This window comes from Pleurodeles waltl, chromosome 2_1 (genome assembly GCF_031143425.1).
Source record: "Pleurodeles waltl isolate 20211129_DDA chromosome 2_1, aPleWal1.hap1.20221129, whole genome shotgun sequence".
Taxonomy (NCBI): domain Eukaryota; kingdom Metazoa; phylum Chordata; class Amphibia; order Caudata; family Salamandridae; genus Pleurodeles; species Pleurodeles waltl.
The window spans coordinates 703,171,092-703,198,489 of record NC_090438.1 but is presented as its reverse complement, the minus strand read 5'-3'; the positions used below and the strand labels follow the sequence as shown (position 1 = coordinate 703,198,489).

Here is a 27,398-nt window from a genome sequence, read left to right as displayed (position 1 = left end):
ATGCCCACGGTGTTTGCGTCAGAAATCCAGCCGCATGATGATCTGAAAACCACGTCGATTCTTCGGTCGCGTTACAGGCGAGCGTCGATCTTTAGCCGTGAAGCCGGCGGCGTGTCGATTTTTCAGCTGCAGATTGGAGTTGCGTCGCTCTTTTCCCCGCACAGCGTTCTGTGCGTGGATTTCTTCCTCTTAGGCTGCCAGCTTCTCCTTTCAGGGCCCCAGGAACTGGATGGGCACCACAGGGCAGAGTAGGAGTTTCACCAGAGACTCCAGTTGCTGGCAGAGAGAAATCTTTGCTGTCCCTGAAACTTCAATCAACAGGAGGCAAGCTCTAAATCAAGCCCTTGGAGATCTTCACAAGATGGAAGGCACACAAAGTCTAGTCTTTGCCCAATTACTCTGGCAGAAGCAGCAACTGCAGGATAGCTCCACAAAGCACAGTCATAGGCAGGGCAGCTCTTCTTTCCTCAGCTCTTCAGCTCTTCTCCAGGCAGAGGTTTCTCTTGGTTTCCAGAAGTGTTCTAAAGTCTGTGGTTTTGGGTGCCCTTCTTATACCCAATTTCTCCTTTGAAGTAGTCCTACTTCAAAATAAAGTCTCCTTTGAATGTAAAATCCTGCATTGCCCAGGCCTGGCCCCAGACACTCAACAGGGGGTTGGAGACTGCATTGTGTGAGGGCAGGCACAGCCCTTTCAGGTGTGAGTGACCACTTCTCCCCTCCCTCCTAGCACAGATGGCTCATCAGGATATGCAGGCTACACCCTGCTTCCTTTGTGTCACTGTCTAGTGTGAGATGCAACCAGCCCAACTGTGAAACTGACCCAGACAGGGAATCCACAAACAGGCAGAGTCACAGAAATTGTAAAATCAAGAAAATGCTCACTTTTTAAAAGTGGCACTTTCAAACACACAATCTCAAAATCAACTTTACTAAAAGATGTATTTTTAAATTGTGAGCTCAGAGACCCCAAACTCCATATATCCATCTGCGCCCAAAGGGAATCCACACTTTAATCTTATTTAGAGGTAGCCCCCATGTTAACCTATGAGAGGGACAGACCTTGCAACAGTGAAAAACGAATTTAGCAATATTTCACTGTTAGGACATATAAAGAACATTACTATATGTCCTACCTTAACCATACAATGCAACCTGCTCATGAGGCTATCTAGGGCCTACCTTAGGGGTGTCTGACATGTAAGAAAAGGGAAGGCTTAGGTCTAGCAAGTGGGTACACTTGCCAAGTCGAATTTACCGTTAAAACTGCACACACAGACACTGCAATGGCAGGTCTGAGACATTATTACAGAGCTACTTATGTGGATGGCACAACCAGTGCTGCAGGCCCACTGGTAGCATTTGATTTACATGCCCTGGCACCTCTAGTGCACTTTACTAGGGACTTACTATTAAATCAAATATGGCAATCATGGATAAGCCAATTACATACACATTTTGTAAAGGAGCACTTGCACTTTAGCACTGGTTAGCAGTGGTAAAGTGCCCAGAGTAACAAAAACAGCAAAATCAGAGTCCAGCACACATCAACAACTTGGGAACAGAGGCAAAAAGTTAAGAGAGACCAAGCCAAGGATGAAAAGTCTAACAGCTACCTATGTAGGTGGCACAATCACTGCTGGAAGCCCACTAGCAGCATTTAATTTACAGGCACTTGTCGTCTTTAGTGCACTTTACTAGGGAGTTACAGGTAAATTAAATATGCCAATTGGGTAGGGATAAATTTCACCATGTTTAGGGGAGAGAGAACATACACTTTATCACTGGTCAGCAATGTTAAAGTGTGCAGAGTCCTAAAACCACCACAAATAGGGTCAGAAAAATGGAGAAAGGCAGGCAAAAAGTTGGGGGATGACCACCCTAAGGCTCTCAGGTCAAACAAAAACCTAATATCAGCAATGTAAGTGGTGTTAGAGGGCATCAGGGATGCAAACCTTCTTTTGTGACCAGAATGCATCCTCCACCCCAAATGTGTATATATGTGGCATTGGAACTCGATTAATTTCACCTTAACTGTACATCATTATTCAGTCTCTCATCGTCCCCTCTCATTACAGGGTATATGACAGACTCAAGGTCAATTGACCTGTAATGACCTGTAATGTCACTTAAAATGTCATACATTAAGATCCACAGAATCTAGTTAATGACAGAAGATTTGGATTAGAAATCAAAACAATATAAAGGCACAGCCATATTTGACAGGCAAATAGCCACACATTTGAGCCCTTTCTACTCTGAGGAGGTCATAAAGGAAACTCCTTTACTACCACACTATCTTGATGGATATCAGTTATACATTGCCATATCCCACCAATTCTGAAGATAAATAAATCTGTGAAATGTTTCAGAGTGACCTACATACTAAAGGATTTAAGAAGGGCACTGGTGACAAAAACGCAAGCCCTTACCTCGGTGTGAAAAAAGCACAAATCATCAGTCAGATTTAAGTTACACATTTTAAGTCTCAAATGGACCCATCAGGCAACTGCTTTGGGAAGTAAGTGAAATCATTTAACACTCATTAACTCTTCTTTGCAACAAAATGAATTAATCTAACTGAATCTTTATGTAACAGAATCTATTAGATTATATATTAAACATCACATACCTGACATCAAACACAGTCACCAATTGTCCACTAAACTCTGGAACATTCTGGCACAACTAGGTATTTTTGAAAGCTGTAATGGCCTCCATGGTTAAGCACTCATAAAAATGCCATGGCCATTCATGGGCCTTCATGGTCAATGTCATCACTCCCTTCCTGCAACAAGCTGACATCCAAAATGCAGGAAGGAGGAGGGCGTGGCAAGCAAGATGGATGACTAGCAGCATTTCTGGCTGGCTCCAGCAGCCCCTCCGACATTCTGAGGTAATCTTGCCAACCAAGCAGCATCATCCTATAGACCTTTGCCCTTGCTACAGTGGGCAGATGTTGACGGCAGCTGGAGAGCAGATTTTGCCCCGTGGGAGTCAGTTGAGTATCATTCAGGGTATGCAGCTGCAGCTCCTGGCTTCACTAAGATGGCGGCAACCGGGTTCGGCAGCTGTCCAGATGCTGGCCAGACATGAGGGTCTTCCTGAAACAATGGTTAAGGGCCTCCCTCTCAGCTGACCAGTTTTCCTCCTGTTTTGTCAAAGAGTGCGCACACAAGACCTTGGATGGGAGGCCACCTCCAGGTGCACCCCATCGGCCAGTAATAGCACGTTTCTTGAATTTTCGCGAGTGGGACATGCGAGAGGTGCACCTCAGGGGTGAAGTCTGGCACAAGAACTGAAAAATACAAGCGAGGTCCAGAGACTGTGCTGAACCTTAGACTCCGTTAAAACGAAGCTGCGGGCTCTACAAATACAATATATGTTGCTGTTTCTGGCAAAACCCAAGGTTCTTTACAAGGGGAAGTCACTCTTTTTTGAAAATGTTGAAGGGAGCTTGGGTGGCTGGAAGAGCCTCAATAACTGATGAGAAGGAAGTGGAAACTGCCCGGTCTGGTTCTCCTCGAGGAGATGCATCTGCAGGGATCCCACTTTTGAGTTCTGGGGTGGCAGGCATACCCTACCCTGGACCATGCAGGGGTCTCCTTGGGATCTAGAAAGGTTGTCATCCTGATTAAGAATAGCTTTTCCCTTTCAGGTGACTAAGTTGTAGTTTGATCCTGACAGATGGTTCACAGGGGTTCAGGGCCACTGGGGTCAGACTGCAATGACCCTGCTCAGTGTGCGTGCCCTTCCTCAACTAGAGGCACCTACCCTGGCTAAGATCACTGACATATTCCTTGAGGCAGATACAGTGGGATTATCTGACATGTGGTGGTGCAGACATCCAACAGACAGAAAGTATTCTTATTTTTGGGGGTGCACAAGATGTTCTCAAGAATAGGCTACATGTTTGCCCCTGAAGGTGAAGAAAAGGAGGAAGTGCAGGAAGAATACAAGGCACGTGACCTGTCAGATCATTCATCCCTGTTAGTCATGCTGGTGCACCTGGGGAGAGGGCGGTCCTCTGGGTGGAAATTGAATGCCTAGGACCTCCATGATCATGAGGTAGCTAAGGAACTACAGTCAACACCAAATTATATTTTACTGAGAAAGTGGATCCCAAGGTTGCCTTATGGGAGACAGGTAAGGCTGTGCTCTGGGACCAGAACCTAATTGCACAGAAGAAGAGAAGGGACTTGGTAGAACTAGAGGAGCTACGGGCCCAGATCCTGTGCCGAGGTCCATGACCAACCCACTTATGTTTAGACAACTAGCTTTCAGAAAGACTGAATATCAGGATAGGGCACAGGAGGGTGCCAAAAAGCAAATGATGGCCACATTGCACTGCTTATATGAGTCAAGCGACAAGGCTGGCAATCTCCTGGTGTGGCTGAGGAGACAGGAAATGGAGGCCTGCTGGGTGCATTCCCTCAAGGTCAGACGGGAGACTCCTGTACCAAGGACGTGCGTATTGCAGAGAAGTTCGCTCACTAATATAAAACATTATATAAAGCCTGACCTTTTCTGGATCCCTGATGTATTTCACACTACTTAGCAGCAGTCTCCACCCTGTGCTGGATGCTGAGTCCCTAGAGGCCCAGGAATACTGAGTGAGATACAGGCAGCAATTGCAAAACTGCGACCTTGCAAAATACTGGGACTGAACGGCATCACAGTAATTTTTTTTAAATGCTACAACCTGTTGCTGGGGTCTCAGTTGAACCTGTTTCGGGAAGTGGGGGACGGCAGAGGTGGCCCACTGATCTGGGCAGAGGCAGAGCCACTGTTACCATGATCCCAAAGGAAGGTAAGCATAGGGATTGGTGAGACTCCTATTGCCCAATCTTGCTACTAGCTGTGGAAGTCAAGATCCTGGCCACTGTTCCAGCTACACAGCTTCTACAGGTTATCATGCCCTTAACACATAGAGACCAGTCAGGATTCATGCCCAGTAGGTCTACATGACTCAACCTATGGGGCACGCAAACAGTGCAGGACTAAAAGGTTCCCATGTCTTTTTCTCTCTCTACATGCCAAAAAATGTGTGTGTCGTGATACACAGGCCCTTCCTTGAACAAACTCTTCAGAGAGTCGGGTTCAGGCTGAATTTGAAAAGGTGGGAGGCAATGCTGTACTGAGATCCAATTGCAGCAGTTTGAGCCAACGTGATGTTGTATTCTGAATTTCCGATTGAGAGGGGAATCCGACATGGATGTCCCCTGGCTCGACTCCTATTTGCCTTTACGGTGGAGTGCCTTGCATCACTCTATGTGGATGAGATACTTCTGTATATCACCCAACCAGAAACCATGATCCCAGTGTCTTTTTGGATTTTTGAAGACTACGGGGCACACTCCGGGTACAAGATGAACTGGGGCAAATTGGTGTTGTACATCCCGCAGGGTTGGGTGGATTAATTGCTGCTCCCACAGTGGTTGAGGACAGCCTGGGATGGCTTTAAGTATCTGAGGATTTTAGTACCACCACAGAAAGAGCTCTGTTTTCACCATAACCTGGAGAGGGTGGAGTTACATTTTCAAGCATGACGTAAAGCACTGGAGAAGACTTCCTCTCTCATTGATGGAATGAGCTCCCCTCTTTAAAATGATTACACTCCTGATCTGGGATTAGGGCCACCCCAGAATGTTGCTCAAAACACTGCAATACACCCAGTACGATGGAGGGATCTCTCTCCTCAGTATAAAGACATACTATTGGGCTGTCCACTTAATTAATATGCATGATTGGACCTATGCACCCCAGTGTCATTCCATGTTTAGGTTGGAACAGGATCTGATACAAACCAGATCACATCTACATTACCTTTATGGTGGGTGGGGGGCCCAGTGGCTGCCACAGTCAACACATGTGGCACTGGCCACCTGGTGGTCTGCATAAGGTTACAAAAAGATTGGCTTGGCACACAGAATTACCAGGGAGATGCCCCTCTGGAGGGGTACATGGCTAGGTTAACTGACTACACTCAAGGGATTTGGATCCTAGGACACAATTGGCATGTATACATTTAGGGACATCCTAGAAGATGGGGAACTAATTCCTTTCTCCTCCATTCAACGGGAATATAGCAGACACCCATCACAATTCCTGAAATATGTTCAGTTGCGACATGCTTGGCATGCTGAGGGGCTGGGGGGGATAGAGATCCCTGAATACACCACACTAGAGGGGAGGCTACTTATGGAGGTGATGGGAAGGGGAGCCATCTCCCTGACATATGGGACATTAAATAATAATATGCTGGACACCTTGGGCCCACTGTGAGGGAGATGGGAATTGGGTGTGGGGGAGCTGTAGGACATTGATTGGGATTCAGCAGTGATGAACCCTAGAGAAGTGGCAATAAAATCTTGTCTGAGGTTATTACAGTTTTAGGTACTGCACAGGGTGTACTACAATCTGCACAGATTGCACAGTATAGGCAGGGCCACAACGCTGACATGTTTGCACTGCACCGGGGCAAATGGGTCTTTCATACACGCACTGGGAGTGTCCTCTCATACAGACCTACCGGGCATTAATTGTTCAAAAACGTAGTGCCATACTGGAGTTTGTTCTCCCACTTGACCCGAGATATGTACTACTAGGAATCCCCAACAATGTTGACATCCCATGCTTCAAACTTATTTTTAGTGCTCTGAGTCTGGTGGTGGCTAAAAGGGATGTGGCCAGGTTCTGGGGGGCTCTGAAGATACCCACCATTTACAAGTGGATGTGGGGTTTAGATCTATACATGGCAGCAGAGAGGATCAGCTCCAGTAGTAGAGTATGTCCTTGCAAGTTGAATAAGATATGGGGGAGCTGGATGAAGTATTATGGACTGGACATTTTGGATGGTGACCCAGGACATGCCTCAAGTCAGTAGTCAGGATTGGTATCTACACCCTAAGGGGCGGGGGGACATGATCGGTGCATTACACTTTCTTATTTATGGTGTCTGGTTGTTTTCTTTATTGTGTACTCCCATTGAAATTCCACAAATAGAGGTGCATGTTGCACATAACTGTCCTTTTATATCTTATTATTCAGTTCAGAAAAATAAAATATATATATTCAAGAAAAAAAGATTGAAGGTCACGTAACCCTTTTCCATTTAAAATGAACCCTCCTTTGACTACTGTCCATCAGAGGCCCATCATTTCAAGCCCTGAAGATCAGTTTACACATTTTGCCAATGATAACAAACTAGTAGAGCTCTACCTACCACCTCTTTGTGATACAGCAACTGGTTTGAGTGCTGGACAGTAAAAGAAACACAGTCTTGCAAAATTGTTAACCCACTCCTACATTCAACTGAGGGTGCAAGTCCAGAAAGCAAATCAACCGTCTTCAAGGTATTTAGAGTCGGAAGGTTAACCCTCTAAAGAATCTTGGAAATTTGAGGCAAACAGCACATTATACAGCAACATTTGTGCCAGAGAAGAAGCAGCAGTTATATAATTTTCCTTACTGACAAACTGTCAGTCAAAAATTCACTGCAAAGGGAAATATGGTTAATTTAAAAAAACTAAAACATACTGCCTAACAATCTGCCTGATCCATTTCATAGGGACATAAAAATAGGGAGTCCTGCAAACATTTCGAGCACCAGATGCATATTGTACCCACAAATGTGAGTGCCTGTTTTCAGATGGCTGTGGTGGAAATGACCTCCTCACCAAAAAATATAAAAGTAGGGCCAAATGTTGCACTTGTAATGCATTTTCAAAAGATCAATAGGCACTTATGAAGAGCAACATATTTCAACCTTTCTCTGTATGACGTATGTTAGACCTGGCATCCTTGGTGTGGTTCCCCTAAGTCTTTTGGCATTCTGCCCTCCCGTTTTGCTGGCCTTATTTTTGCTGGCTTTAAGACTCTGGGAACTTTACTACTGCTGACCTGTGTTAAATAAAGAGCATGTACTCTCTGCTCAAAACATGGTAACATTGGCTTATCCACAATTGGCATATTTTATTTACTAGTAAAGTGTGCTACCTGTGCCCAGAGACTATAAATTAAATGATACTGGTGGCCTGCAGCACTGATTGTGCCAATCACTTCAGTATCCCTTTAAGCATGACTCAGGCATGCCATTGTGGAGCCTGTGACTGCAGTATTAAACTGCCATGTTGACCTGGAAAGTTAACCCACTTGCCAGGCTCAAACCTTCCTTTATAATGCATATAAGTCACCCCTAAGGTAGGCCATAGGCACCCAAGGGCAGGGTGCAGTGTAGTTGAAAAGTAGGACATGTACTTTTAAGTCTTACATATCCTAGTAGTGAAAAAATCTTACATTTGTTTTTCACCACTGCAAGGCCTGTCTCTCCCATAGGATAACCTTGGGATTGCCTTATTACATTTTATAAGTGTAGTTGCCAATTGGGAAGAGATGGGACCCCCACGTTTGTTGTCTCTGAAAACACAATGTACAATCACAACTTATGGTGAAGTTGGATTTTAAATTCTAATTCTGAAAATTCCACTTTTAGAAAGTTGACATTCTCTTACTTTAACCATCTAGTGCTTTCTATCTGTCTCTGAATACATATCTGGGTGGGCTCTTGTGTCCACAATGGTGTGACTGATAGACCATCAACATCCTGATCTCCCCTCCTGGGCAGGATGGGAGGGGGGAGCTGACACTTACACCTGAATGGGCTGTGCACTGCTCTCACACAAATGGCTTCATAACCCCCTATAGTGAGTCTGGAGCCAGGGCAGGAAGGACAAGGACTCTGTGCCCTTCAAATGCCTCTCTTTTAAGTCTTACTCACTTCATAGGCACCACTGGGTATAAGTACTGGACCTCAGACACTGCCAAATCAATGCACTTGTGGACCTGTGAATACTCTGCCAGGAAGAAGGACTGCTGTGCTGCTGAAAGGAGTGTCACTCTATTGGACTCTGCTGGACTCTTGCTCCGTTGACCTGCTCCCCTCCTTGCCTGGTAGTGAGAAGGACTGGATCTGAATCTTTCCAACCCAGACCCAAAGTGACTTCAAGCGCTTGCATTGCTTGCCTTCTGTTCTGAAGTCTTAGGGACATCAACGACTTCTCTTTAATCTACAAACTGCACTTGGACTTTACTAGCTGCAAGTCTTGTCTGTCAAGTGGTCTCAACCGAGTCCAGGGCCCTTGGAAGTGAATAGAAACTGCTACATCTGCGAGAACCTGGGCATTAACGCCATTGCGCGATTGGAACAGAAGAATTGCCTGCTGCAAGATCGACACATCACCACTGTTGCAGAGAGCGGACTGGCGCATTGCACCAAGAACTGCTGCATTGCCTCCGAAATCACCCATTCGGAACCAATGTATTGCCGCCCCTATGTGGAGAAGATCGACGCATCGCCTCCTCCATGGTGTATTAACCAGGTGCATCACATTAAGAACTGTTGCACTCAGAACTGGTGCATCACCTTCGGAACTGACACGTTGCCACAGTTGCATGGAGAAATCCGGTGCAACACCCCAACTGCGCAGGGATCATTGCCGCATCTTGTGCTGCCACAAGAATTAAGGTACTGTAGCTAGCCTGCACTCCATTGTGGGTGGCCTGAACTCTTGACTTTGTCCTGGTCCAGCATGACCAGATACCTCAATAGGTGCCTATTGCTTCTAAGTGCTACTTTCACATTTCTTTTTCATATTCATATATTGACTTCTACTTATGAGATTTGTGTTGTTTTGGTCTTGTTCCACTTACAAAAATCTATTTTTCTACCTTTGTGTGGAGTCTTTTTGTGGTGTTTCACTGTGTTACTGTTTGAGGTGTTGTACAAATATTTTACACATTGCCTTTTAAGTGAAGCCTGACTAATCTGTACCAAGCTACCAGAGGGTGAGCACAGATTAATTTATGGTGTGTATTAAAGCATTGAGCCTGTGACGGGTTTGAATAAGAGGAAATTCTTCTTTGGTTCCTTTACTCTGGTTATGCTTTTATTGTCTATATTTCCTTTTCTTTCTGCATTCTCAGATTGGTAGATTTCTCATCCAATCATCTTTTGTCACATTGAATAATAAAAAGAACATTGAAGTTTCCTGAATCCTGAGGGCTCTAATGCGTAGATCATAGTTCACATGCTTCAAAAGAAACCAACCAGTCTCTTGACTTCAGTCAAATGCTGCTAGTGTCAACATTCTCAGTTCTCTTTTTTTATCTGTTTTACGTTTATATTTCCTTTGTGTTCTAATTTCTCTACTGGCTCTACGGCAGTGCCTCTCCAATTTTCCAGGTTTTAAGAATGTTATCTTTAACCTGCCACATATATTCCAGCATGGGTTTGCCATATCTTTTTGGTTCTACCAACTCTCTCTAACCAAGCTTGAAGGATCTCCGCAAACCCTAGGTCAAAGAGAGGAAATCCATTGGAACTTTGCTCATGAAATCTCAAGGAGAATAAATTCAAATTAATCATTTTATGTTATTTCCTGATATCTACCAAATTATCTTCATAAAGATATTCTTATTTTGCTGCCTATACTTTTCAGAAAGCCCATCTGTCTGTCAAGTCACTGTGCAATACTTTTACTGTCTTAGACACCAGCCACAATGATCACATCATGCAGGTCTTCCTATCCTTCCTCCATCTCCATTGACTGTTGTTGCTAGTTGCTGTGGCCTAAAGACATCCCTGCTTTGCCTTTAAAGAAGTTTACCCTGACTTGTTAAATCTGTTATCTGTTAAACCCCTCACAAACATTACATCCTCTCTGGTGGCATGAGGATGGTGCTCGTTAAGAAGGACGTCTGCCTTAATATTCGAAACTTCGGGAAACAAAAAATACTGCAATTATCCAGTTGGTCAGTGTTCGAAGAACCTCTAACTCATTCCTATCTGACAATAACCTTGCTCAAATCTGCCATATGTAGGAGTGATCAGGCTCAATAATCCTTTTCTAGTCTAACATCAGCTAGGACCTATAATGCCACTTTCCGAGACCTTCAATCACATACATTTCAAAGACAGTTCATGTTACTGTCACCTATGCTAGTTAGGCATGGAATTTGGGTGCCTTGCTTTGTGCAAGCCTTATCATTCAGGGTTTTTCAGATAACACATTTTTCTTCTGTGGGCTTTCATTCAGGCCCAAGGATTAGTCAGTGTTCAAGGTTAACCAGCCTTGTTTTGTCTGTTCTTTGTCCAAAATCCATCTTCACTGAGGAATCCTCATTCCACTTGCTGGATGTCCATCAGATCTCTGTGGAAGTATTTTCCTTACATGGAGGATCTCTTCAATAAGTTTCAGCCTGCCAGTAAGTGTAGTAAACCTTCTATGAGCACCTTAAACCATGGGGCTAGATCACCATTCCTAAATCTCGCAAAATCGAGGCCCTGTGAAAGCTATGATGAAGTGAGCCAAGTTGTCCCTACTGAATGAAGGCCATCAAACACCACACCCAACTTGTGCATGACACATGAAAGGGGTTTGCGGCCAGGAGGTAGGTTGCCAGCATCGACTGACGGGACAAAACTTTTGCCGCAGTCAAATGGCTTGCGAATTTCCAAGGAGCCTTTCCCTTATCTTTTGAGGGTCATCCCAATTAGGGGTTTTAAACATGAATGTAAGTTACACTTGCATATTCTGACACTGAGAGTACACTTACTTGCCTAGTATTGAGGGCTAGGTACTAATTTAGTTTTTTTTGTCCTGAAGAAACGCCGCTTGATCCTTCTGGATGCCAAAGGCATGAAACATGATGACAAGCATATTGTAGTACATTTTTTTACACAGTTTCACTTAGCAAGGATAGGAACATTATCTTCCATGACCCCCTCCCTTTGTTTTTAACCTTGACATAGGCACTCTGGTTAGTAATAGAGCATCTCTTCACATTGCCTATAGTCAATTTTAATACCACACATTCCAGTCCTTCCCCACACATAACTACAGGTTTGTATATCCCTGTAGGTAACATCAGCACTTTAAAATAAAAAATCCAGCAAAGACCCCTTGCGGGGCCAATCAGGCATTGCAGCGCAGGCCCAAAGAAGAGCAGGCCTGATGATGAAGCATGCCACCTATTGATGAGTGAGGGCTTTTGCTTCGAAACAATTAAGTGCCTAGATGACCTGGTAGCTCTCCCCTAGTTGGGTTTTGGAAGGACCACATATTTTGGATCAGTGCACTCTGTTGTTTATACATGGAAGTGGGCACCAGCCACCAGTGTGTCGAAACTGAAGCAATGCAGAGACTCAAAAGATGAGGCATAGGTTCATAATCACAAAATTAGAAAACAAATACGGATGAGACAAATGCTGTACATTGTCACTGGGAGCATAGTGATACCTGGTCTCTCAGGAGCAAACGGTAAATGTTACAGGCAAGGGCATGGTGTTTTAGTTTGTGATATGAGGGCACCAACACATAGAGGACTGTCCTGCCGTCTGAGGAGCTACAGGGTCTCCAAAAATACCCAATATCAGATCAGTATGATGCCCTGCTCAAAACGTTTAGATCTGGAGTGTCCAGCCCCAAATCTCCCACACCGGCCCAGATGTTGGCCTCCCTGGAACAAAAACCTGTCTCCCTTGCTGGAGACCCAGACATGCCCCCTGCCACAGAAATCTGGCCGACCACACCCCCTGACCACCTACCACTACAGGACAGACCCATAACCCCCTTCCCTCCCACCAGCCACCTAGCTACCCTCCTCATGATTCTACACCCACCTGTATCACAGGTGCTTTGTCATTGCCACCTCCTACCCTGTCATGATGACACATACACTTGTAATGAGGAACAAGACGTCTCTAGGTACATGCCATGTGGATTATAATAGCCCATCCCTTGTTTGCCGTTCTACATTCTTATTTTTGTGGCAATGTACCTTCACTTGATTATTTAACTTATCTTCCATTTTGTTATGGGACTACCACCCCTTGTGCCTTGATGAATCACTACTGCTACTGGATTTTATTCATACTATGTGTTGTTGACCTGATGACAATGTTTGCAAAACCTCAATAAAACATGTTTCACAAAAATGAGGACAGCAACACATTTATTATCTTAGCAGTACATGGATGTTTTTAATCACATAAAATAATGGTGTTTATTCCCTGAGTAAACCATCCAATATTAGTTTTAGGGTCCTTTTTCCTTTTCCTGTTTCCAATAAAAGGGACAAGTTCTCTTGTATATCACATTCCAAGTTTTACATTTCTGAGCCTCAATTATACTTATTAAAACAGCCTCAAAACCATGAAAGGCTGAGTGGACCTCGTAGCATTTGAACATGTGATTATGGAGTTTAATACGGAGCCTTGGAATCCATGCATTAGTCCACTGATCTACCAGACGGAGAGAGGACCACATGTACCAACGTTTGGTTTTGCGACTCGCAAATTTTAAGTCAGAGCAACGCACAATTTGCGAGTCACAAAACCGAATGTTGTATAGTGTCAATGACTAAATTAGCGATTCGCAAGGGGGTTGCAAATGCCCACCTCATGATTATTCATGAGGTAGGTCGCAATTTGCAACCCCCTTGGGAATGGAGGCCCTCACAGTGATGGTGGCCTGCTGGAGACAGCAGACCACCATGTTTGTGACTGCTTTTAAACAAAGCAGTTTTTTTAAAAAAAATACTGTCCTTTTTCCTTAAAGGAAAACGAGATGCATTTCAAAATCAAAAAATTCAATGTTTTTGTTTTATTTTTTCAGAGCAGGCAGGACCACTGCCTGCCCTGAAAAAATGTGTTCACTGACATTCACAAAGGGGAAGGGGGTCACAAAACAATCATACATGGGACTGCGAGTCGCAATTAGGAAGGGAAGACCCCTTCCAAATTGCGAGTCACAATCTCTTTTTGCGATTCGGTAAATAGTTTACTGAATCGCAAAAATGGGTTGGTACATGGGGAAGTGCATTTTGCACGTCGCAAACAGCCCGATTCGCTGTTTGTGACGTGTAAAAGCCTTCGTACATGTGGCCCATATTGTCTAGCTTGCCTAAAGGGCAATCAGCCAGTGGTTGATGGGGTGGTCTGACAGGTTAGTATGTGGGACTTTTTTTGGCTGTTTGTGGGCCTCTTTTATGGTCTGGTGGGCTGGTTTTTACAGGTGATATCCCTGTTAATAGCACAAACATTGTCTGTAGCACACACAAACACATGCAGTCTCCTTTACCTTCAAAACACCTAAACAGCTTGGCCCTCATTCTGACCCTGGCGGTCAAAGACCGCCAGGGCGGAGGACCGCGGGAGCACCGCCGACAGGCCGGCGGTGCTCCAATGGGGATTCCGACCGCGGCGGTAAAGCCGCGGTCGGACCAGCACCACTGGCGGTCTCCCGCCAGTGTACCGCCGCCCCATTGAATCCTCCACGGCGGCGCAGCTTGCTGCACCGCCGCGGGGATTCCGACCCCCCCTACCGCCATCCAGATCCCGGCGGTCCGACCGCCGGGATCCGGATGGCGGTAGGGGGGGTCGCGGGGCCCCTGGGGGCCCCTGCAGTGCCCATGCCACTGGCATGGGCATTGCAGGGGCCCCCGTAAGAGGGCCCCTACATGTATTTCACTGTCTGCTGCGCAGACAGTGAAATACGCGACGGGTGCAACTGCACCCGTCGCACAGCTTCCACTCCGCCGGCTCGATTCCGAGCCGGCTTCATCGTGGAAGCCTCTTTCCCGCTGGGCTGGCGGGCGGTCTGAAGGCGACCGCCCGCCAGCCCAGCGGGAAAGTCAGAATTACCGCCGCGGTCTTTCGACCGCGGAACGGTAACCTGACGGCGGGACTTTGGCGGGCGGCCTCCGCCGCCCGCCAAGGTCAGAATGAGGGCCCTTGTCTTTAAAGTTCGAAGCTGCTCTGATTTTCAAACGTGGGCCACTTTTTAACTATTTGATTCACTAATAGTGGCACTTTTAATTTGGTATTCTGACCTATTTTCTGTCCCACTTCAACCACGGATACAGATCAGTTTGTCTTCTTACCTAGAACCATTTGCAAGGAGGGAGGCATGCCTGCAATGCTTTGAAGCTGTAAGAATAGTGTTTTGCTCCAGTCATGCATTCATTGCCAATTGCTTACTATTCTGGTGTGTTATCTTCTTCTTTTTGCACAGGTTCCCTCAAACACGATTCAACTACAGCTGGCTTGGAACGACCTCCTCCTGGATTAGAAGTTGGAGTTGATATAATGTCCGTCACCAAGGAGTATGCAGGCAACACGATTGCTGTGAACAATCTCAGCCTTTCCTTCTTCAAAGGCCAAATCACCGCTCTCTTGGGCCCTAATGGCGCTGGCAAGACTACGATTATGTACGTTATGACCTTCCAGAAGAAAGCGAAGGGTTAATCCGCAGTGGTCGATGCGCGTCCATAGGGACGCACCTGGTTCAGCGAGATAGGCACAAAGCGCGAGCACCTCAGGCACAGAGCGCGAGCACCTCAGGCGAACTACTGGCTCACGTTTGGTAAATGCTAATAGGCAACCATTACGAGGCTGCTTCTCATCTTGTAAATTGAAAAATGTTTATTTTTCAAGAAATGACTGCTACTTTTATGGGGAAATTAATTTTGTGGACAGCAAGATGAGGCCCTAAAGAACTAATCTATTTTTCTCTGCTGATTCATATAAAAACACAATCATGCGTGATGTTCGTAAATGTAATTAATACAACACGAGGGGCATACAAATCATGTGCAGTATGTTCACTCAGAATAGGTAGACTCACCCTGCTACCAGAGACTGTTAGAGCAAATTTGAATTTAGAAATAAGAACGCGTAGAATCAAAACTGTCTCTCAATGAAGGGGCAAAGTGTATTTATTTATTAAATGCTTAAAATTAAGTCTTCGCAGTGATTTTACCCAATTTGGCCCCAGAAATTAAAGGCTAGGATGCTTGATTCTTGTTTCTAGAGATTTTTACTACCTAACTCTGGAAGCTTTTTTTTCATTTTTAGAACTGGTTTGCCTTACATAGCTCCTTAGACTGACTTTTTCCCTGCTAATGGGGTGCTTTATTGCCTTGCTATTGCTGTAACTGTTTTCTCATTAAATGTATAGCCAGTCGTCATCGTAATTACAAGCACATAAACGTAACTATAAACGGTACACCCATGACTCACAACTCCTTACCAGAATATTGTAAAATATTTAAACGACACCCTCGCAGCAGCTTCCTCAACAGAAGTAGAAAACAGATTTGGCTTTAGTAGTATTAATGTTGCCATCGTCTTCAAAGAAAACATAAATCTAATTTTGGGAGAGCAGTTAATGATAAACAATCCTCAAATCCCCATGCCATGTTTCCTCTAACTATTTAATGGACATTCAGCTAAACCCCACTTGTTCTGATGCTAAGTTACTGCGATAGGCTAATACCCTTCATTAAACTTCACCAAAGCATCTGTGGTATGGACTTCGGAGACAGAAATATTTTATTTAAACCTCGGGCTGAGCTCATCCGTTTGATATAAGCAACCACGGGAGTGACAAACCCTCAGGCTATAATAATACATCAATAATATGTTTCGCCGGGACATTATACTACACCACGCTCTCTCTCAAAGCAAGAGAACAGAGAGAATAACTTTAATTTCTTCCTAAACTATTGATCCCGAACACGAGCATTGGTGGAAATATTCAATTATTTCCTAAGAACATGTAGCTTGGTCCCATCCTCAGGTGTGGATAAATAGTAAATAGAATAGCTTTTAACTGAAATGCTTTAATTACTAATTTTATTTTTATGCATGTTTTAGTGACTCTTTCATTATGATACCCACCAAAACGATCGTGACATTTCAAAATAACTGAACATGTTTGTACTAGGGCCAGCAAGCATTTGGAAACCCCCGCATGTCAATCTCGCTTCTCAGTACAATTGATCATCAAGTAATCGTTGCATTCACTACTGATATTTTTTTAATCTACAGTAAGTGAGGAATACCTCAAAAAACACCCATTCTAGGATTTGATCAAAACACCGGTATTGTTGGCAAATAAAAAGAACTATGCGCCTATACCAAACTCCTGGAAGGGGGTAGTGATGTGGACTTAGTTTTGCTGAACCCAGTCCTGATAATTTCTGGTAGGACTGAGGCTAACACTGAAGTATAGCTGAATGATCCACTTGCAGCTGAGAATACCTTTGTCCAAGATTGAAGAACAATCGGAGCCAAGGAGGTGAGACACCAATGCTCATCAAGGAAAGGCACAATTTCCTAAAAATAAGGCAGTGGCCTCTTCCTCTCTGAGAAAATACACACCCACAGCCCAAGACCAGAGCACACCAGAGTTGCAGTGATGATCAGCTCAGAGACTTGCAACGTTTCTGAGATGTCAAAAGTTCTGAGTGCATCATGCAGCCTGCAACCAATTCCTGCTATGGGGATCACTGAGCAGCAGCAGCAGTGGGACATGTCAGACTGGAGTTGTGTTCTGATTCGCTTGCATGAGGCAGAGAACGACAGCGGCGCAAACATACGGAGCCCAATCAGTCTGTGTAGCACGACCATGGAGAGGTGTGGCAGACTGGGTTGGATGAGGCAGCGACCCAGAGGGGATAACTGACAGCAGAAGGCCCTACTCTGGTGGAACTGAAGTGATGAGCGGTAGGTGAAATGAATATGATACGAATCGAGTCCAACATCTATGGGTGAGAAATGAGATGATACCACACTATGCAGCAGCTACCTTTGATGATGCACAAGTGTGGTAATGACAAGATCCTGGGCCATGACTAGATGTTTAGACCTTCATGGAAGAGGAAGACGTGGGGACAACTGAGCACAGACGACTGATCCAGAGTTGAGGTTCGATATGAGAATTACTGATTTGTCCCTTTTGATCCTTTTCTCCTTGGCATTTTGAACTTGCAGACTCTCTGCAGAAGGCCTATTATAACTTTTGTGTCCTACCTTGAGTTCACAAATTGTCACCCAGGACATGAGAGGAGTGTGATGAATCTGCCTGACAATAACCTTCTCGTACAGTCACACAGTTTTCCTGATGGACCACTGTTTCCTCAGCCTGCTCATTTGAGATGCAGCCTCACTGTTGCTAATGGCTACCTTAAAACCAGTGAGCCATATTCTGTTTACTGAAGCAGTGGGCTGAAGGATACAGCTCCCCACCAACTTGCCAGAAATCACACTAGAAATAATTAATGAAAGAACAGACATACATTAAAATATCCATTGGATAGTGGAGGAAAACACAGTGAAAACGGCAAGCAAAATGCTCTTCAAATAAACGGACATAACCTTGTTCAGGTCTTGTTGGCTGGTAACTGAAGGCAGGCTGACTTCAGCAGAGCAGAAAATAGAGCCAATTAATTGGAAACTGTACCTCTAAATCCTCCATGAAAGTTAACCAAATTGTAGGGAAGGATTCGAAGAGATAATGTATATTTTTCAGGCATTCCAGAGAAGCTGGAGAATCACAATATGATTGCCGTTCTCACTCGTTTTGTCCATGAGCTCAAGAAGCTTGACTTTTTCAACACCGTTGGAGTTTCAGAGAGCGCATCGAATCTTGTTTGAGGGACCACAATAAAAGGCTGGGGCTGAGACAGATGATAGCCACCAACAGGCATGCCAGGTCACCTTATGTCTCTCAAGAGTTTCCACAAGAAACCAACCTTTTAGAAATGTTTAGCTGTCAGGCCCCACTCGAGAAAGTGGGACATCCACACTGGTTTGAATTATCTGACTGCAGTTTTGGTTACTACTGATGTGAAGTCGAAGGAGTTTGAAGATTCTAATTCACTTGCTACCTGTCTCTCAGGACTCCTTGGTACGTGATATCTCACATCCAGAGCAATAACACCTGCCCTTTCTGACACCCCTGGACCAACTTTAGAATGGCACCTCAAGGATAGAGAACTTTGGAGGCAGTGTCTGGTTGGACTCTGGAGACCAGCACAGATATAGATATCACATTGAAGCACCAGACCTTAGCTTGAAGGTAACATTATTAATCAACCCACACTCCTAGCCTAGTCTACCTAACTTGACTTTTGTTTGGGAACATGTAGAAATATTATGCTTACACTCAAATTAATTGTAATTTTAAACTTTAATTAATGGTAAAGTCAGACGTTAAGTCACATTCTGAAAATGCCAATATTAGAAGGTTGGTGTTTTCTTGTTCTAGCAACACAAAAGGATGATGGATGGAGTGCTGAAACTTTTCAAACACTTATACCCAGTCACAGATCTGGGTTAAATCCATAAATCTTTTGCCCACCCTGCCATCCCAGTTTGGACTCAGTCATATGCAAATCAGTCTTGACCGTGCTCCTTCTGGGAACAGTCCAGCCCGAACTGCCAGGACAGGTCCTCCCTGGACCAGAAACAAGCATCCTGGGACCAGTTGCATGGCACCACCCTAACTAGGGTGGCGTCGTGGGCAAAAAAACAATGGATTCTTGTTCTAACCATTTGGTGCCTGTAGATTGTATCCTGGACATGTGACTAGATGTATGTGGCAGTTGGCCTTTGCGTATTCCTCCCAGATAGTGACACAAAGTGGGATTAGGTGTTGACAGGATGGGCCATGCTTCCAGCATAAAAGGGGCAGAAGCCGCACTTACATTTCAAAAGAACTGTCTCAGCACACTCATAAAGGACTTCACACTCTCATTTTGTTACTTAAGACATCCTGGGACCAGGGCAAGGAGGAAAGAAATTCCAGAACCATCTGGGGGGACAACTTCAGAAGGTTCTTCCACTTCATAGCTGCCACCACGTATAACAATAGGACCCTCATACCCATTATTCAGCACACTCCTGGACTTGTTGATGCTACTAAAGAAGGACTGCCATGCTAACAAAGGACTGCCCTACTCTCTAGGAAAGAAGACTGAACCGGCTCCCTACACTCCGGGCAGAGTGACTCCAGGAGTCAGTTCTCTGACCTCCTGTTCTGAGCTATAAGGACACAACAATATCCAGAGACCTCCCACCAACTGCTCAGCTGATCTTCTACAGCTGGCCCTGCTTGGACCTGCAACTGGACCTGCGTGAGCCATGCTGACCTATGCTAAAATGAGTACCTGATCCCCAAAAGGCATATCCCCTGGCTCTGGGCTCTTGGTTGGCATCAGAGTGCACTCCTGTTAAGTAAAAGGAGAAATCCTGACATTTGAGGGTCTTCCTGACAGTAAACACTTACATTCGTGCTGAGATTTTGCAACCCGCAGTGACCTCCAGGGCAATGCTTTGGTGGACCCAACTCTTTGCACTAAAGTGACTGCCAGTGAGGACCAGCAACACAAGATCTGCACTTTGCTCTACAGCATCGTCAGCCCACGGTGACTGGCAATGGGAAGCTCCAACAACAACTGTTCACAAAGCCCAACAGTTACAGGACCTTCGCACTGCAGTGATGAATGTCCACAAAGCCTGTCCTACTCTTCCAGCTTCAGTGATGACCATCTGCAACACTCTTCCTGATCCTCACGGCCTTCCCCACTGTGAACTGGACTCTGTGCTGAAGTTTGAGGTAACTTTTACAGCAGAAAGCACCTGCTCCCTGTATCCATTCCACGCTCCACCATAGTCTGGCCGAGCTTGTGACTTTCCCCCAATCTAGCATGACCAGATAACTCTGAGTGGTGTTTTGTGCTTTTAGGCACTATACTTACCTAAATCTTTGTAATTGCTTATATCCAGTTGTACTGATTCGAGGTATGACATTTTGGCTCTTTTAAATTATTATATTTTACTCTATTGCCTAAATTAGAGTGGGATTTTTCTTGTGTTGTGTTTTCACTTTCTTACTGTCTGTGTGCTGCATACCTACTTTACACATTGCCTCAAAGCCTGACTGCTTTGTGCCAATCAACCAGAGAGCTAAGCACAGGTTACTTTAGTGACATTTGTGGGTCACCATGACAGTGGTTGGGGTTGTTTCTTGATAAGGGCTCACAACCCCTCAACCAAAAACCCAATTTCTCACACCTTTTAAATGTCTGAGTGTGGCAACTCATATCTTCTCATCTTTCTCAACTGAACCAGCCTTAACACCATTAACTACCATGCTGTGCTTAACACCTTCTCCTTTGGAATCAGCCTTTAGGGCCCCAGTTGCAGTAGTGCTCACAATAAGAGAGAGTCTCCAATAACTCCAAGATCGAAATATCTGATGGCACCTGCAACGTCCACAGCAGCAACATCACAACATCACAGTACTAGAAACCAGGAACTGCAAGAAAAAGATTACCAGTCCACAACCCTTCTTCTGTATGAATATATGATCCTATTCTAGTACAGATTGCTCAAGTATCCATCTTACTCCACTTCCATGTGGAGCTGAGAGTCTTCTATCCTTATCACTTGCTGAACCTTTGCAGATGGCTGCCCAACAATTTCCTTCTTCTTTGCCCCTATCTATCTGTACATAACCTCATTTGCCCTGTGCTTCATGGCTTATTTTGGCTCTTTTTGAATCCCCTCCACACATACTTCAATTCATTATTAGATCGCAACAAGTCACACATGAGTTCATTAGGATTTATTAACTTTTATTCCCTTAACATCTACCATTGGTCTCGTCAGCTGCACCTAAAACTCAATTAGCTCACACCAGGCTTTCTAGAAATCAGCAGCCTTGGGGAAGGTATAATGGCTCCTCATTATACTGATTTTGAATTATGCTTAATCCAGTCCAGCCTCACAAAATTTTCTAGATATTCCAACCTTTTGCATCCATGTCATATAACAATACATGTTTTGACCTGTAATTCAACTGTTTCTAATTTCTATGTTACCTTGGTAAAATATTTTCCTCATTTTTATAAAACAGCGTTTGGATCCTTCAGTTCTTTATCTCTTAACACTATTCTTGCATCTATAAATAAGTATGCATGAGCAAGATAGCATTCTCACATCAAACTCAAAAGACAGTACTTAATGACACAGCAGATTTACTATTTTGGTTCATGGAATTTTCGAAAAATATGAAGGGAAAATCACAAAATATTAACCTGCAGGCTTGACCTATTCACTGGTGTTGCAATTCTTTGCCCAAAACCTTAGCCCCAGGTATAATGGTCATTCTGCCCTTCACTTCTGCTGCAGTCCTTGATGTATGGCTAACAACAGTGATTCATTCTTCATGAAATAACACCCTCAAAACTGTAAGTATGGAAAATATGTGGCCCCTTTAACAACTACCTCCTCTGGCCAACATAGCGGACTCAAGCGGAAGTCTAATATCCTGTATCAGAAACAGGTCTACTTTGGACCTTCTATGAGTAGTGAGATCATTTTAAATGGCCGAAGGAGGTAGTCAGGGCCATGAAACCCTTGGTTCTATCAGCAATGTTTCACACTCTCAGTCATCACCTTCTACTCCAAAGAACTCTTTAATTGTAGCATAATATTTACAGCAATACATGAATAAAATCCTTTCACTTGAAAAACCACTGCTGTATATCTTTGGCACCTACTGAATCCGTATCCAGGCAAGTGTGGTAGGGAGTTCTTAGAAATTACCATTTTGTTTAATCTCCTTTTTGCCACAGGCATGTAAGACTCGTTTTTCTTTTTCTGTACACTAATGACACTTGACTATTGGTTCACTTCAACCTCACACAACAACGCACCTTTTCAGCTTTTCAACTTTTAAAACTGCCAATTTCCTTGGTGAATGGTCAGATGTTTTCTGAAGCTCAGTGTCACAAAAACCAAAGTTCTCATCACTACTTTAGATTTCACTTTGTTTAAAGAGAAACTGTTAGTATTTTCTATGGGTTGGTGTCCCAAACTGATTTTTCCAGCAGGGAAAGCAAGGATCCTCTCCAATGCTAAACTAGCTCTAGAAAAATATCAAAACTGTGTTGAATTATCAATTGTTTCCAGTAAAAAGCCTTGAAATTCATCTTACCATATTTGGTGCTCACAAACCACATCCAATAAGCAAACAACGTTATATAATCTAGGCTCTACTATGGGAACCAAATGCCAGAGCCAGATCTGCCTGAGGTTTTAACAAGTTTGATCATATTTCTGCAGCGTTGTGCATCTTACACTGGCTTTTGGTGTCATAGCAAGCCACCTGTGTATCTCTTTTATTGGTCCAAGCAGCGATATACTAAGTGCCCAGCTTTTGTAATAGGTTTTAAAGATGTTTCCGACCACTCAGACAGTACATCACCAAAACTAAACAAGATTTTATTGGAGATAAATCGCTGTGGAAAAGAAGAGTCAATATTTGGAACATACTGCCCCTCTGCATAAGCCCTAATTCTAATATTCTGTTATTTTAAAAGTGGCTAAAACATTACTTTTTCAAGTTAACAATTAAAAGTAATCTCCACTTATTTTTTTCACCCCATAAAGTTTTACTATAGTTCCAAGAAAAACATGTACATGTTTTTGGAAAGTCCTAAATAGAATGAAAAATAGAAATCAAATTCAGGTATTTGATGTAATTTGTCAGGGTCTTGCAAACATATCTGCAGCTAGACTACAGGGCTTATTTAGCGTTTAGTGGACAGGTCACTGTGTTATATCCAACATATTTAAAGTGCCTTTGACTATTTTGCACTTGTAGTACTGTACTCTATAAAATGTGGCAAAGATTGGTAGAGTGAAGAATATAAACTTTATTATCAGATGGTTTTTATTACTTCTTGGGAATACTAAAGATAAGATTCCTTTATTGGTACACATCTAGCTAACGTACCAGATCCAGTTACAAGGATATGTTAAGATATATAGCATAATCAAAAGGCTTTACTAAGGCTGTCTAGTAACAATAAGACTCAACAGTCCATCTCTGGGAAGAATTGACTTATTGGCCCTAAGAAATACTCCAAAGGTATAGATATTCATATACAAGAACAGCATAAGTTTGCTTTTTGAACAGTAGATGCAGACCTAATGCTAGAAACTAGATTTACATTGTCTTTTGGATGGCAGAAAGAAATACAAAAATCGAAAAATCACAATTTCCTCCTACGTTTCTTCTTTACCACCTCTATAATAATTTTGCTAATTTCTTAGGGCCACATGTACAAATATCAGGTTTTGAGACTCGGAAATTGTGAGTCTTAGTAACTCGCACATTGCGAATCGCAAAACCTGATGTACAACAGTGTCAATGACACTGTTTGCGATTCCCAACGGGGTCCCAAATGACCTACCTCATAAATATTCAATTTGCGACCCCATTGGGAATGGCCGCCCTCACAGGGATGGAGGCTTGCTGGGCTCAGCAGACCACCAGGTCTGTGACTGCTTTTAAATAAAGCAGTTTAAAAAAAAAATGCAACCCGTCTTTCTCAAAGGAAAACAGGATGCATTTCCAAAACAAAAATGAAAAGTTTTCTTTTCATTTATTCAGAGCAGGCAGTGGTCTGTGGGACCACTGCCTGCTCTGAAAAAATATTTTCTCCTCCATTCACAAAGTGGAAGGGGTCCCCTGGGGACCCCTTCCAGTTTGCGAATGGGTTAGCACCAATTTGAAATTGCTGCTAGCTGCGATCGTTTTGGGACATCATTCATGGTCGCAAAACAATCATACATCACAATGTGACTCGCAATTAGGAAGGGAACACCCCTTCCTAATAGCAACTCGCAAACCTATTTTGCAATTGGGTAAATTGCTTACCCAGTCACGAAATAGGGTTTGTACATGTCAAAATGTTTTTTTCTTGTTGCAAACGGCTTGATTCTGTGAATCGGCCATTTGCAACAAGAGAAAAGCTTTGTACATCTGTCCTGAATCTCTTTCTATAGAACCAGCAAAAAAGTGATGGAAGAAATGTGCTTGAATTAATCTCAGCCACTGGTGATCACTCCATCCACACTTTGGATCATCTTGCCACTCCGGACAGCTACCAGTCATATGTAAATCAATGTTGGTCCTGCTCCAATTGGGATTATCAAGCCAAACTGTAAGGCCAGTTCCTCCCCAAGAGGGAACCACAAACAACTCCAGGCTGAATTTGGTTTATTTAGTCATCATCAGTGAGGTATAGTTAGATTTTTGTGGCACGGTGTGCAGGGTACCCACTGTTGGACATCACACTTGGCATGTCTACAGCAAGCAACAAATGGTGGCTTGCATATTTCAATTAATTTCATTGACTGTGGATTGATTAAGGCTACATTCAAGATTATGTTTTTGCCACTAAGCCATTCTAAACAGAGAGCAGTCACATGCAAATAAACCTTGATCTTATTCCAAAAGAAACAATCAAGCCTAAACTATCAAGGCAGGTTCCCTCCTTTTGGGAACACAGCAACCCTAGATTGATTTCACATTTCCCTTTTCTGGGCTCACTGCTAATGATGCAGTAATATACTATTTTTTGTCTTCTGTTTGAATTCATAGCTGACTTTGTAAGTTTTTCCTCATCATGTTGCTCTTATGATGATGTCACATGAGTTCCTTTTTATGACTTTCTATGACTACATGTTAAGCAATGTTACCATGCAAGAATGCAGAAGAAAAAACTCTCCAAATTGAAAAAACTTATAAAGTAGTGAACAGTATTTTGATAATATAAATGAAATAAAAACGGTATACATTTTGTGTACTTATGTACATTGACTCAGTTGGTCATTGGGAAAACAACAGTTGGCTGTAAGGTTGTTGGAATAAATTTGATTATTTGTTGAAGGGGGTGTGAGCCCACCTCAAAAATAATCACAATACTTGTCAGGGTGAACCACTGAAGTAAGTAATTAAACCTGTGCATAACCTAGATGTGAGCTCCATCTGCCAATGACAGGGTATGCCTCCTTCCAAGTCAGGGAGGGTCTGGATACAGCCTCCAGGCTGCGCTTTAAATAATAGGCGGTTGCTGTGTACTTCCCTATGCCATCATGCTCAGAAGAGGATCACCCTTTCCTATGCCTAAGATCCTTTGTCCACTGTCTAACAGCAACATACACTACATTCAGTGGAGCCATCAGGGGTCAGGTGACAATTGACACTGACAGAAAAGCACATTTGGCTCAGGCAGGAAAATTACAGCTTTCTAAAAGTGTAATGTCCATAACAGAAACAGAAACTCCAATGTTACCACTAAGTTCATTTTTAAATTAATTTTCAAATGAGTCCATGAATCAAGTTTCTAGCGGCTCCCAAACTCAAGTTAAGCATTCTAAATTTGCCTGATGTAACCCAGTGTTTTTCTATGGGAGAGCCAGTCTTGCCACAGTGAATCTCAACTTTGGTGTTTTGTTGACTAACAGTACATATAAAGCTTTAAACATACATTTCCTACTTTTTAAATACCAAGCTCCTTGCCCTCTGGGTATTTAGGCTTACTTTAGAGGTGATTTATAGGAATTAAAAAGGACAGCTTAGGCCTGGCAAAAGGATTTATTTGCCAGTTTGAAATGGCAGTTTTAAAACGACACACTGCCTGCAAGGCCAGACCTGGAGACTTGTTTTACACTGCTTGTTAGAAATGGGGTCTTTGGTTGGCAGTCAGGTTACCTCTTGACCAAGCAAGGACTCTCACTCTAGTCAGGGTAAAGAAGAGTCACCCTCAGTTAACCCCCACTCATCCCCTTGGCAGCTTGGCACGAGCAGGCAGGCTTAATTTCAGAAGCAATGTGTAAAGTATTTGTACCAACACACACAGTAACCCAGTGAACCCACTGCAAAATGACACAAAACAGGTTTAGAAAAATAGGTAATATTTATCTAAACAAAACAAGACAAGACCAAAATGATAAAAATCCGACATACACAAGTCAGGTTTTGAATTTAAAAAAGAAGAGTCTTAAATCCTTAGAAAACAGTGAAAATGCTGTTATTGCACAAAAGTACCTGGGTAGCATCAAAATAATCTACGCGGGCAAGTGTGTGTTGGAAAAGGCCAGCGATGCGTTGATTTCTCACTCGCAAACAAGAACGTGTGTCATTCCTCCTCCGGGCGAGTCAGCGTGCATCGTTTCTTCTCTCCCGCAAGAGAGCAATGCGTTGATCCCTGATTGGCACCTCAGGTCCGGGCAGGCTTTGCGTTGATTTTCTGTGCCCAGCGATGTTGTTTGAAATTCGGTCACACAGTGTCAAGAAACTACTCTCATGGGGGCTTGTGTTGTTAACAGCAGTCTCTGCTGGTGTTGCATGTTGTTTTTCCAGCCTCGTTGCGTTGATTTCCCAGCCGCGATGCAGGTGGAGTGTCTATTTTAGCAGTGAGGCCGACGGCACGTCGTTTAGCAGCTGTGTGGCGGGTGGTGCATTGAAAGTTTCCCTGCACGCCAGTCTTTGCGTGGATTTCTTTCCTTTTCCTACAGCTGCACCTTTCAAGGGCCCAGAGACAGGTTAGGGCACAACTTGGCATGCAGGACTCTCAGCAGAAAGCCCAAGTGCTAGGAGAGATAAGCCTTTGTTGTCCCTGACATTTCAACAACAGGAGGCAAGCTCAGATCAAGCCCTTGGAGATTCTTCACCAGTGGGAAGTAACACAAAAGTCAG

The 27,398-nt window shown here is 43.8% G+C and overlaps 1 protein-coding gene across 1 annotated transcript in view; it reads left to right on the top strand.

Moving 5' to 3' along the window:
• ABCA13 (ATP binding cassette subfamily A member 13) overlaps window positions 1-27,398 on the top strand; it is a 2,435,905-nt gene that overhangs the window by 918,418 nt on the left and 1,490,089 nt on the right. Inside the window, exon 28 of the mRNA XM_069216941.1 lies at window positions 15,072-15,267. Within this exon, the coding sequence (XP_069073042.1) occupies window positions 15,072-15,267 (196 nt within the window). The remainder of the gene's footprint in view (window positions 1-15,071; window positions 15,268-27,398) is intronic.